The 13,068-nt window shown below is 38.4% G+C and overlaps 1 protein-coding gene across 1 annotated transcript in view; it reads left to right on the top strand.

Moving 5' to 3' along the window:
* fah (fumarylacetoacetate hydrolase (fumarylacetoacetase)) overlaps positions 1-11,292 on the top strand; it is a 28,704-nt gene extending 17,412 nt beyond the window's left edge. The window contains exons 11-14 of the mRNA XM_044209703.1: positions 415-461; positions 4,514-4,615; positions 5,546-5,663; positions 10,803-11,292. Of these exons, the coding sequence (XP_044065638.1) occupies positions 415-461; positions 4,514-4,615; positions 5,546-5,663; positions 10,803-10,879 (344 nt within the window). The 3' untranslated portion in view covers positions 10,880-11,292. The remainder of the gene's footprint in view (positions 1-414; positions 462-4,513; positions 4,616-5,545; positions 5,664-10,802) is intronic.
* Positions 11,293-13,068: the final 1,776 nt, after the last annotated feature.

The following is a 13,068-nucleotide window of genomic DNA, read 5'->3' as shown; positions in this document are numbered from 1 at the left end:
TCTTGAAACTACAAGAAGCACAAATGGAAGAAAAATGGGGAAAATTGACTTTATACAAGACTCAAAATGGTGATATTGGAATGGAGCTATAAATACATCAAGACTGTATAAATGTGAATGTACTTCCCAAACATTTTTTGGTAATTCTTTTTGGCATTGTTTAATGTTGCAAATGTTTTGCCAATAAAGAAAGTGGGGGAAAAAAAGTATAAGTACCTCAAGATTGTACAGTACTTGAGTAAATGTACCGTAGTTGCTTTCCACCATGGCTGAATGATACTGTACATGTCATAGTGTACAAAGCCTTAATTCAACTAATGCTTAGCACACTGCTGTGTGTCAGGATTACTTTAATGTGCTATGAAGTGATTGTCTGTTTCAATATAAGTAACTTTTGGCTGTTTGCTCTTTAAGGACAGGACATGGCAGAAGCAGCAATCATCTGCATGTCAAACTTTAAGGTAAGAACCTTGTGTGCTGAGCCAAATTCACTGTAACACTCTGCTACATTATGTGTAGTAAATACCACAGCATATAAGGGGTTTTTGGTATTATACAGATCAATCACATCGTGTTTGGTACAGTGACATCATGTGACTTTACTTTGTGAGGGTAGGGTGGCGGCTTACCTGGCCATGGTGGCGGGTTTGGTCTAGTTCTCTTTAAGCCTGTCTCTTTTTCGTCTCCTCACTCCTTGTTCTCATCACCCACTATCTCCCTCAATTTCTTTATTGAGTTCCGGTATGTGTCTACCTCTTCCCTGAACCAACGCAATACTTCTTTTTCCTTGTGTCTTTTTCCTATTCTCATCACTGGTGTCAGATGCTTTGTGATATCTAATATTCGCTTCCACTTCTTCACAATAGGCTGTGTCCAAAATGCCCTCAGGTGGCCACTTTTGTTCCATTTTTTCATGCGCTACAGAATTTGTAGTCTGGATGCCTTTTCACGTTCAATTTCAATGGGGTACTTACCTCTTCGTCTGTGTCGCTCTTCCACATTTTTTCTGCTGGTGCTCCCATGTAACCCAACTAGGATCCCATTTTGGGATTTCAGCCTCTTCTTCTAATTCCCTTGTTTGGATCAGCACTATTATTTTATCAGCTGTTACTGCAGCTTTATATTTTCTCAGCTTTTCTGATCTGTCAGCTTCAGTCTTTTTGATTTTTTTCTGATTATTTCCTCACCTGAGTTTTCTAGGGCTTCTGGTAAGGCACAATCGTGGATTTAGCAGTAGTCTATTTTCTCCTTCAATAGCGTGTCCATCTGGCACCCCTAAAAATGGGTTAAGAGAGATTGTCGCTATCCTTTTTGGGTCACAGCAGAGTTGCTCCAATACTGGCTGTAATGTTCCTGCCGTCCACAGTCTTTTTAAGAATGGCACCCACAGAACATTAGGAAAATCAGTCTGTATCTGCCTTAGATTTAGCATGTGCATCCTGGTATTGCTCTTCTCCTTCAGATGTTTTAAACATTCTTTCTAGCCAAAAATGTGTGCATATTCCTCATGTCTCTATATCTTCCATCTAAATTGAACCATCCACCTCAGTATGGCAATCCACAGCACAACAAATGACACTGCAAAAATGCACAAGAATATTTTCACACCACACTGCATTTGTTGTTTTATTCTTTGCTCTTGTTCTCCTCTACACATCTTACTTTTGTCAGGTGATAATATAACCTTTTCCTTCTACAATGCGGGCAGGACCCAATGCATATGCCACACAAAGCTTGTAACAACTTGTAACTTCTTTTGCAAAATGCACAAATGGCTCTGGTGGTATATTGTCAGTTTGAAAAATACATTTATTTGGGTAACCGTTTTTTAATAAATAAATTATTTTTAATTTTACTTCTCACTCTCCGAGGTTCATTCGATATTGCTTCCAGATTCAGGGATAATTTTACACTCACTTTAATTATCAACACTCTGTCAGCCTTGTAATCCTCTCTGTCTCTGACCTCTACTTTAGTACTATTGCTCCAAATTGAAACTTTCGTTTCACTCCACACCCACTTCTTGATCTGATTCAGCACATACGATTAATTCGCCATTCATGCACACAAATACTGATACATGCATACTTAATTCAACACACAAACTTTTGTCACTCATCCCCACACTTGCTGCAGTGCACATTCATACACACTTTCTCACTTCTGGCCAGTAGTAACCATCCCGTAGGCCCCTTAGTGACTATTCTGTGGGCTGCCCTCTTTTTCCGATACACTTCCTCAACACAGAAAGAGCAACAACTGCAGGAAGTTATGTATATTCTCACAACTCATAACTTATTCTCAAAACTAACAATAACTAAAGTTAAGATGGAAGCTGATAAAATAATACAACATATCGCAAATATAACATTAACTAATGTTAGATCGTTGAACACAAATCGTCCTTTTAACTAGTAGCAACATGCACAACGCCATGCAGGCTAATAGGCATCCTGGACACGTAACGGTAGTGACTATCTTATTGAGCTAAGCTAGCAGGTAATTTACAGGCTGACAAAATCATATGTATTTTTAACCTATTACAATATCACAGATCGTCAAACAAAATCAATTTACGTGCACCAGTTCAATTCTTGCTATTACTAAGACGGAAGTTATGTATAAACATACCTGTATACCCCATACCCCAGTGTATGTTGCCAAGCTGTCACTCCAATCAAGGCTGGCCAATAGGGACGTGTCTTACATCTTTCAGCGTAGGTCTACGAGAGTCACCTCAACAGCAAGCAAAACTTTTTGGTTCAAAAGCAAAACTTTTGGATTTGAAAACAAAACCTTTGGATTTAAAAACAAAACTTTTGGATTTGCATTAATACATTTTTAATCACAAATTAACTTTACTTGCAATAATATTTTTTTGACTGCAGTGTTGATAGTCTTGCTCAAATCTATTTTTTGATTGCAGCATGGAAAGTTTTGCTCTCAAACCTATGATTGCATAATAAAGACACAAAAGTACCCTCATACATACCTCCCTTATGTGAGGCAGTTTTGTGACCACAGTGAAAATGTTGTTTTTGAAAGGCTAAACAACAACAAATATGGATTGAAGCAGAATATTTCATTAAATAAAAACATGTTGTGAATATGGAAATTATTACATCTGTCTTTTTTCAATAAATTTTGACTTTTGGGCTTTACAACGCTATGGAGTTATTGGAAATGTTTGGATCTTACGAAAACTCCTTTAGCCTTGATGTTACTAAACGCTCTGGCATCCTCCATCAGCTGTGCCGGTGAGTTGGTGAAACAGCACTACTAGCTTAAAAATACATGTGAAGTTCGCAGATGTAGTAGCTAAATCTGTCCATGGAAAAAAAAAATTCTGTAGATATCTTAGTTACAACAAAATTGAGCTTGCAAAGCAGTTTTGAGTTTATATGTGTGGTATTTATTCAGTTTGGGAAATCCAACGATCTCTAGAAAGCTTCAGCTCAAGTTGGCTGGCTGACTCAACAAGGACTAGAAATCGTATCTGTTGCTAGGTCGTTGCTAAGGTTCGGCCTACTTGCTGGAGTAGTAAACTAGGTTTCATTACATAGGATACTACTGAAGTGACAGATTTATTTCCAGTTATTAGTCAGGCCCCATGTGTTTCCGGGGAAATGGAGATAACACTAGCAAAAAGGTTTTTTTTTAATTTTAAGAGAGAATTGCCTCACAATATGAATATATTTTGATTATATCATCTATTTTGTTGGTAACTGTTGTATAATTGCAATATTACACAAGAGGGTGACAGTGATGTGATTGAAAATAAACTGAAACCAGATACATTTTTTTCTTGATAATTAATTTAAATTATTGATTAATAACATTTTTGATGATTTCTTTTTTGTCAATTGACTAATCGATTAATCAAATAATTATTTCAGCACTAGATAACACTAGTGGTATTAGGAATTTGGTGTATTAAAAAGTAACACAAGACATTCAAGCTGGTTACCACTGAAATGTTTTTTCATGTTTAATTCTATCATTTTATAATAACCCGTAAAGCACTGTAAATACTAAACAATTATTAAAAAATTCTATCCAAATAAACTTATTTTTATCAAATAATATCAACCCAATCACCAGAATAAATGAATGACTTGTACATTTCTGCAAACCACAGATTCGTTTAGATATTTATTTACATTTTTATTCCTCACTTATAGTGAGTAGTTTTATCATCTACAGTATATTCTCAATTATTAAGCTCTGTCAAGAGCCAAGTGCATTTTAGTTTGAACACTCTGCTCTTCTCTGACCCTGGTCCCTCGTTCTGCAAATGGCCACTCACATGGGTTCAGAGAAAAATTTTATTTTTCCTTCCCACCGTGGTACTTTTACTACAGTCCCTAACTTGAGGACTGGGTAGGTTGTTAAATCAGGGCTATGCCTATTTTGTCAATTTTGTATTACTGGTGAACCAGTATGAAGTCTTACAGCTTGTCTCTCTTCACTCATATTCTTCCATTTTTATCTCCATCTCTCTCTCTGTCTCTAGTACATGTACTGGACAATGAAGCAGCAGCTCACTCATCACACAGTCAACGGCTGCAACGTCAGACCTGGAGACCTACTGGCTTCTGGTACCATCAGTGGACCTGTGAGTGCCTGCATGTACACTGTGCTCAGTACTTGATAAATGCTAGTTAAGATGGATTTTTTTTTATTGTGTATTTGTGTGTGTGAAGACATTCTGTTGGACACGGACTACTCTGAGGCACTATGGTTAAGTCAGGCCTGACATTTCATGCTTACATTGTTGAATTGAATGCTGAATACTCAGTATACTGTAAGACAGAATGAAAATATTGAATTAAAGCCCCAATGTGCAAAAACTGTGGATTTTGGTGATCCCTAGTTGAAATTATATATTGTGTATATATTGCCATATCTGTCTCTTTTAAAGGTAGGATTTAGTGGCATTTAGTGATGAAATTGCAGTTTGCAACCATTTGAACACTGCTTGCATCACCCTCCCCTTCAAAGCATGTCGGAGAAACTACAGTGGCCGTGAAACTCGTGAAAAACGTGAGCGGCCCTATCTAGAACCACTGTTTGATTTGTCCGTTCTGGGCTAGTGTAGACACATGGTGATGCAACATGGCGAATCCGTGGAAGGGGACACACTCCCTATGTAGATAAAAACGGCTTATTCTAAAGGTAAAGAAAACACAACAATTCTTATTTTCAGATGATTATACATTAATGAAAACATACTTATAAATATTATAATGTTACACACTGGACCTTTATCTCCTCTTTCCTTTTTCTTTTTCCTGTAAAGCACTTTGTAGCCTCTGTTTTTAAGTTCCACCTGATCTGAACTGGTGACACAAAGAATACATTTGTTTTTTCTTCAAGCAAAAACTTAATGTAATGCAATAAAAATATATACACATTGGGGCTTTAAACTTCTCAGCATCAATTTAACCAGTTTCATGTTGGAAGATGCATTATCGCCAACAGATTATCTATAAAAGAGACAGAGACAGTGTACAATGCTTATACTGTGTGTACTGTATCTCAACAGGATCCAGAGAGTTTTGGTTCTATGCTAGAGCTGTCATGTAAGGGGTCTAAGAGCATCGATTTGGGAGGAGGAGAAACTAGAACCTTCCTGAAGGATGGAGATGAAGTCACCATCACAGGTTAGACTGAACCTTCAGCACAGCAGCCAGATCACTGGATATTTCACTGGAAAATATAGAGTTGGTTTTTTTTTGTATTTCAACTATATTATTAATTAGGAAAACAACATTTTGGTGTAAAATCAACACTAATAATGGAATAAAATTATGTAGTAAAAAGCAGGTATGGAAAGAGTATTAGAATATTTTACTCAAGTAAAAGTAAAATTGCATTAAAAATGTACTGAGAAAAAATAAAAGTACAGTATTTAAAAGGGGTATATGATGCAAAATGGTATATGATGATATATGATAATTAATTCAATTAAATAGAAAACTCTGTTATGCTACAAAATAAATTGCGTGTGAACATATGTGTAGTGGAACAACATCACGCCACCAAGCCCTAATGTCCAAACTAAGAATAAATTCCTTTTCTGTTAAATGACACTTTGTAGCCTGTGCATAGAACTGATTATAAATTATAAATATGCAACCATCCGCACCTCTTCATTATAGCCTTACTAGAATTAACCAGAAAAGAGGACACAAGCAAGCAAAGACAGCAGAGGCAATCAATCAAAAATGACTGACAAACTCCATAAAGGCTGCTGGCCACATATTAAAGTAAAGAGTATGGAAAGCCAATGTGGTCATTATTCGTCTCCTTTTCCCTAACATTTGATGTTTATACGTCTGTTATTATTATTTATTATAATAATATTATTATATTAATATTATTATTATTTAGTTTCATATTGGCAGCTGTCATTTATAAATGCTGTTGCAAATGGCAGTTGGCGTTTGTGAACACCGCTCTATGCGCCTGCACACATGTCCCGGCGGATCTGAACGCCGTCCTGTAGGGCGACTACAATGCCAGTGTGTGTCTGTTTACGCTGGTGAAATGTAAAGAAATAAAGTTGGGGTTTTTTCCATTTTTTAAATACATTTTTTATCCCCCACTTTATTGAATACAAAAGTTCAAACAGGCATCTGTAGAACATGACCAGTTCATTACAGTACAACTGTAGCATGATAAACCCTAATCCTGATGAACATTTTGGATCTTTTGGATTAATGAAAAGGATTATACTTTTCTGAAAGCTGGCTTCTAAGTCATAAACCAGGCCTGTCCAGAGCACTGATAAGCCATCTCCAGCAAGCTCCTCTGTCCCATGACCTTTGCTGGACTCGGATCACTAATGGAAGGTTGAATGACAATTTCTCGATTTACGGCGGCCTGCAAAAACTCACAAAGCATGAACAACCTAAGCCAGTCTAGTAAATTACAACTTACCCTCCCTAATCACACAACCTGAACACAACCTGACACCACTCTTTTAAGGAACATCTCATGATCTCTGGTCTTCATCAAGTGAAAACCAGGACTGGTCAATCTAAGACTAAAGGAATAACAAAAATGACTTTGCCATGCAAAATCAAATGTATTGATCAATGTTTCAATCAATTACGCTGAGTAACAATGTAAGAAGAGTGTGGAACTCGATGTTGTCATGCTGATGCCCCTAGACCCTGTCAACAAGAACTGTTCTTTATGTAAAGAAATTAATATGATGATCACTATTTTCTGCATTAACAAAACTATTTTTTTCAAGGACATCCATAATAATTTTGGACAGCATGTGTGATAATTTGGGATACAGTTTCAGCAGTGTAAATCCTTGCTTGCAACTCTAATGACATATTGCCAAGAATATTTTCAACTGATCTCTTTCAAATGAACCTTAATATTTAATCAGTTGAACATGCCTAATGAATAGCTAATGAACATGAAATGTGAATATGTATCTATGCAACAACAAATTTTTCATAGCTGGTAAAAAGTGAAAATGTAAGTGAAAAGCAGAATTCCAAAGGCCCTGAGAGCGCATGTGTGTGTCTGCTAACCCCCCTCCTCCTCTCACTCCTCTGAAAGGAAAGACAAGCAGACAAACAAAAGACATTCTGGAGATATAACTGTGATTTTATTTTACTATTTTATTTACTGTTACAGATATGTCAGGATAACCTATATATGGTGTGTCGTCATAATGTCATAACATATATTAGGCCTACCATGTATGACATTTAATTAACACTGTTTTAATTAACTGTCTGTTTATTATTTAGATTATAAGTGGACAATATCCCGTTTTATTCATAAAGTGCGTGGTGCCTTCCAGCAACTGATAAGACAAAGCTTTAACATGGGAGAATTACACTTTAATAAACCATCAGAAAGAATTATGATAAGATATGGTGGGAGTGGACTAAGTTTCGCGCCTTGAACACAAACAACCCCGCTCTCCTACAGAAGACTTTAAGATGAGAGTAAACTTTTTGTCCTGGCTCACTCTATTCTTACGTCTCTTCTCCGCTGCTCTCCAAGACCGTTGATCAACAGTGGAACTCAGGGGAGGATGCGACAACGGCGGACTGAATCCTGAGGCCCAGCAGGCCTCAACTGACCCCATGGGACCAAAGGCACACAGAACATGTTGGAAAAATGCAGATATCCAACAATTCTGAAAGAAATAGGCCTGGTAAAAACAGATCTATGCCATTTCCGAGATCTATCAAGGTTAGAAAAGAAGAAACCCTGGGCCTTAGAGAAATAGAGAGAGATGGAGAGACGGAGCAAAAGAGACTCAAAGACTTAACTCTTAAAGAAAGAAACTTTATTAGTGAAATTAAATTGCTGATACCAGATTAAAGAAGTTGCTACATACAGTTGCAGCATCGGAGTTAAGTCGAGGGCCATAACAACTTTAAACTCAGCCAAAAGCTGGCAGACACTCACACCGCATTGCCATCACAACCGAACTTCATCAGCCTGCTTATGGAGGAAGAGATTCGACTCAGGCCAGAGTCGCCCATGGGACCGTCACCACGGCTGAAACATGGAACTCAGGGAAGTTTCATCCGGAACCCATCACCACCGAGTGCTCCAGAGAAATTGCACTGCTTCTCCTCTCCTCTTGTCGTCAGGGTAACGCTTGCCCTGCTCAGCCAAAACTCAGGTGAAACAATAGATACTTTTCTATGACATTGGGATTTGATGCTTTAGTTTAATAAGAACAATTATGTAGATAAAAATTTGGATCTCCCATCAACATAGGTATGATAGCTAAATTACTTCAGGTGATTAATAATCCCTAATAATAATAATCTCCCCTTGACTTTCCAAAACTTCTCAGTTGCTGAACGGTGTCTATAGTTTATTTAATTGGTTACTATTAAAAGATTCCACATAGTGGTTTCCTGTGTTTACACAAGTCAATACTGCTAACCAAACAATCATTCGTTGCATCCTTTGTGTCAAATGGTCATTCTCTTTTTAATTATTCATCACTGTGTTCATATCATTCATTCATGGTTGCATTTATCCGTTCATTTGTGTGTCTAGTAGTATTGCCCTGTGTGTGTAGTTAGTAGTTAAATTAACATTTATAAAATGTTGGTTATTGTGTGTTTGTGTGTATGAAATATTTCAGTCACTGTCCCGAGACAAGAGCTCTGTAGCAACTTCAGATTATTGATTATTTTTATTGATTATTAATTAAATTAATTAATGAATTAATTAATTTATCCTTGTCAAGGAGTGGTGCCCTGTTTTAAAATTAATTTACTGAGTTAACTGTTATTTAATATGAACGCTGATTTTATTCTGATAAGTGAGTGTAAAGCTGCTCCTTCCTCTTACCAAAAATAAGGTAATTCAATATGATCAGTTAAATCATTTAAACTTTTAATCTGCTACACAACTGAGAAGATGACACATATGCTGATAAAAAACAAAAAAAGCCCAGCTTTATTTCCTTACATTTCACATTAAGTAAACTTGCTGTCATTGCTGGAAGATCCACCGTGAGCATTTTAGCTTTTAGCCAGACCAAGCGTGCATTCTGGGGGTCTTTGATTTGGGTCAATTCACGTGCTCTCTGAGGGGTGCATTAAATCAGTGATTAATTTTGTGTCACGATTTCGATTCTAAATCAAAAATCTTTTCAAGACACCATCGGAGTCGGAGATGAAGGAGAAAAAGCAGAACTGGAAAATCCTTCTGCTTCCCTGAAGTCACTGGTGTGGCAACATTTTGCCTTGCCTTGTTGAGTTATAAAAACTGCAGTTTGTAGGCTATGCTACACGCGGGTACCATGCAACACAACAAATATGGCAGGACATCTTTGCAGGCATCATAAAGAAATAGATTTGACTGGGAAAAGAAAATCTTTGACGCAGGCAATTCTTCTAACAATGGCATAGCTGCTAGGCCCGGCACAGGTGTGAACGCATCCCTTGCACCCATGGCACTCAACATGTATCTTTTCCAGAGTGTCAGCTGAATGCTGACTGTCACCTCTCTGGATATGGAGCTATGCCCTCCTGCGACCGCAGACAAACCAACAGCTTCTTCTCTATTGCAGCTGCTGATTTGGCTGTTGTCAAACTGTTGTCACAGACTGTGAGCACAACAAACTTTGTACGTTAAATTGATGCAGTGCCACTTGAAGTAGTGTCTACTTATGACCTTTCCTCACAGCTTGCATGCGTTCACCACCGTGCCCCTTTCAAAACCTCTCTGATTAACTATCCAAAATTTTAAAAAGATTTTAGAAAAATCCCAAAAATTAATTTAGTTTTTAAAATTAGTTTTTTTCTGTCTTTTTCTAAGGTAAAGACCTTAAAAAAATACATTAAAAAATTAATGTTGCTGGTCTGACTGGGGACCTATTAGGGTTTTTCCATGGGCCTGGGTCGGTCCACTTTCGCTGTGTCATGCCAAGCCGTATTGACATGCGTTTCCACAACAGTATCACACCTGGGGATAGCTGTTGTGCTGTGGCTCTGCTTTGTAGCAGGGCTGACAACAGCCAACCCTGGTTTGTGACTTGCACACCTCCCACACATCACAGTTTAACCTTCCTGTGTGGTGCAGTGGAAAAACATATGCACGTGCTAGCGCAGCTCGACAGCCTGTTCTAGGCATGGCTTGGCGCACTATCCCCCCTACTATGTAAAAACCCTATTTATTGTATGTTATTCCCCATCTCTCTGCTTTAATTGCTTGCTATCTCTCTGCTGTGGACTCTTAATAAAAGCATATAATGCCCAAAAATACTTACAAAATTCTGTCCCATCTCATCCTCTGTTTAGGTTACTGCCAAGGAGATGGATACAGGGTGGGCTTCGGACCCTGCATGGGAACCATTCTCCCTGCCCTGCAGCACTGAAACACACATCACTGTTATTAATGTGGCCATCATTTTGTGGAGCATAAATACTAGAAGACACAAACTTACACACCTACAGTATCTCATCCTGCTTTGATGTTGAAGTCGAATACAACCAAAAACTCTGCTCACTCCTCTCTGTATCACACACACACACACACACACACAGACACATATTTCTCTTAAAATAACATGTTTCCAGCTTTAGTTAATAATTGATGAGGTTCAGTTGATGTAGTCTCAGAGCTCTGTAGAGTTGTAGAGTGGCCTTGTTATTGAAATCCTCTGCATTATATTCATCCAGCAGCGAGATTCTCCCACTTCACGTCACAATGTTACTGCTGTACCAGGATCAGTGTTCTTGATGTTTTCTGTGTGCTGGCTCCTGATTTATAATGAAATCATCAATTTAATCTCATTGTGTTTGTGTTTTGTTTTCCTGTCGACTCACTATGCCCTTCTCTTGCCGGTGGTCTTTAATCACAGCTGCATTCAGAATTTCTTCCTGATATTACTTACTCATTTAGTAATATTCTATATTTTTTTCTCATCAACAAATCCCATGTACAGACCCAAACCACCAATGAATTGATCAAGTGATATTTATTATTCCTCTGTGCCATAGAGCTCCATTGTTGCCCAAAAACTATTAAAACACATTAGTGAGCCACACTGTTGCACAGAAAATCAGAAATCAGAGTCAGCTATCAGAAACAGTTGTATTGTTAAGTAGTTTTTCACATACAAGTAATTTGCGAGAGAGAAAAAAGAGTGAAAAGAGTTGTACAGTGTGCAAAATATTGACTATAGAATGTGCAAATGTTCACAGTATAAAGTAAAAAGTATATGTGCAATAGTTAGATGTGGAGAGTTTACATTAATGCAACGTGCAGTGTCCATGGGGCGGGATAAGAGGCAGTGTCAGTGGAAGTCTCGGACCTTGTTGATAGGGCCAGCTGCAGTCTGGAATAAACTGTTCTTGTGGCATGAGGTTTTGGTCTTGATGGACCGCAGCCTCTTGCCAGAGGGGAGTGTTTCAAAAAGCTTCTGTTCGGGGTGGGAGGGGTTGGCCATGATCTTTCCTGCTCACCTCAGGGTCCTGGAGGCATATATGTCCTGCAGGAATGGCAGATTGCAGCCAATCACCTTCTCAGTAGAGCTAATGATACGCTGAAGTCACTGGGTGACATGTTCCTTCATTACCATGAACACACACACTGTAGTTTATTTTAACTCAAGCCCACACACACCGTCCTGCTGCTGGAAATACTCACTAGAGCACCAAATGCGGATTGATCTGCAGTTAAAAGACGTATTTGTGATGCCCTCACCCACTATAAAAGGCAGAGGATGTTATTAGGCAGAAATACATGACAAAAAGGTGGTGTTTCTCAAAAATTTACCCCAGAAGACCAACAAAAACAATTTAGTTGAAGGGGGAAAAAATTAACAGAAAAAAAGCCAAACAGCGTGCTGCCACCCACTAATGAAGCTTAGTGTAAGTTCAGTCAGGAAGACTGACTATCAATATGCTTATTCTATTTATTTTTTACTCTCCCTCTGTCTTTGTTGGTTCTTCCAACTCAATCAGTTAACTGAGGGCGTTCACACTTTCAGTTAAACCAATCAGATTTTGACACGACATCTGCGAGCAAATTATCTCATTGCTGTCAAAGTTTAAAAACTGTTCCTTTCTCTGCTGCTGTCAGCTGTCATTTCAGTGTCAGATTGATGCAAATGGCACACATTACCTTTTTCAGTTCTTCTTGGCACTAACAAGCTGATGTCCAATTCCTCAGCCTAAGAGGAGAAACGTCTCTTCTCCTACTTGTCTCCTGCTCACCCAGCCTCCACCCTGCTACTCCAGGATACTCCGCTGCAGGCAACTGATCGCTATCATGTAGTCTCTGGCTATTCCAGTCAAGCTTCCTACGCATGCCTTCAGTCCCCGGAAAAATGCTTCAGCATCTGCCTCATCATCAGCGTCCCTCACTGCCACCCAGGCCTCCATGTTGCAGCCTGCCTCCACTTTAAACCAGCACTTCACATCCAATCAGACTCAAGCCAAACAAGATTCTCTGGCCTGCCGTTTCAGCCTCTCACGAGGTAGGCATACATCCCTCATGCAGCAATATATCCACTTGTCTTAGGTCAACAATCCTTCAAGGCAAAGATATAAATCTCATGAA

Source organism: Siniperca chuatsi, linkage group LG1 (assembly GCF_020085105.1).
Source record: "Siniperca chuatsi isolate FFG_IHB_CAS linkage group LG1, ASM2008510v1, whole genome shotgun sequence".
In the NCBI taxonomy this organism is placed as follows: Eukaryota; Metazoa; Chordata; class Actinopteri; order Centrarchiformes; family Sinipercidae; genus Siniperca; species Siniperca chuatsi.
Note: the sequence above shows the minus strand (reverse complement) of the source record. Positions and strands in the feature narration are given on the sequence as shown.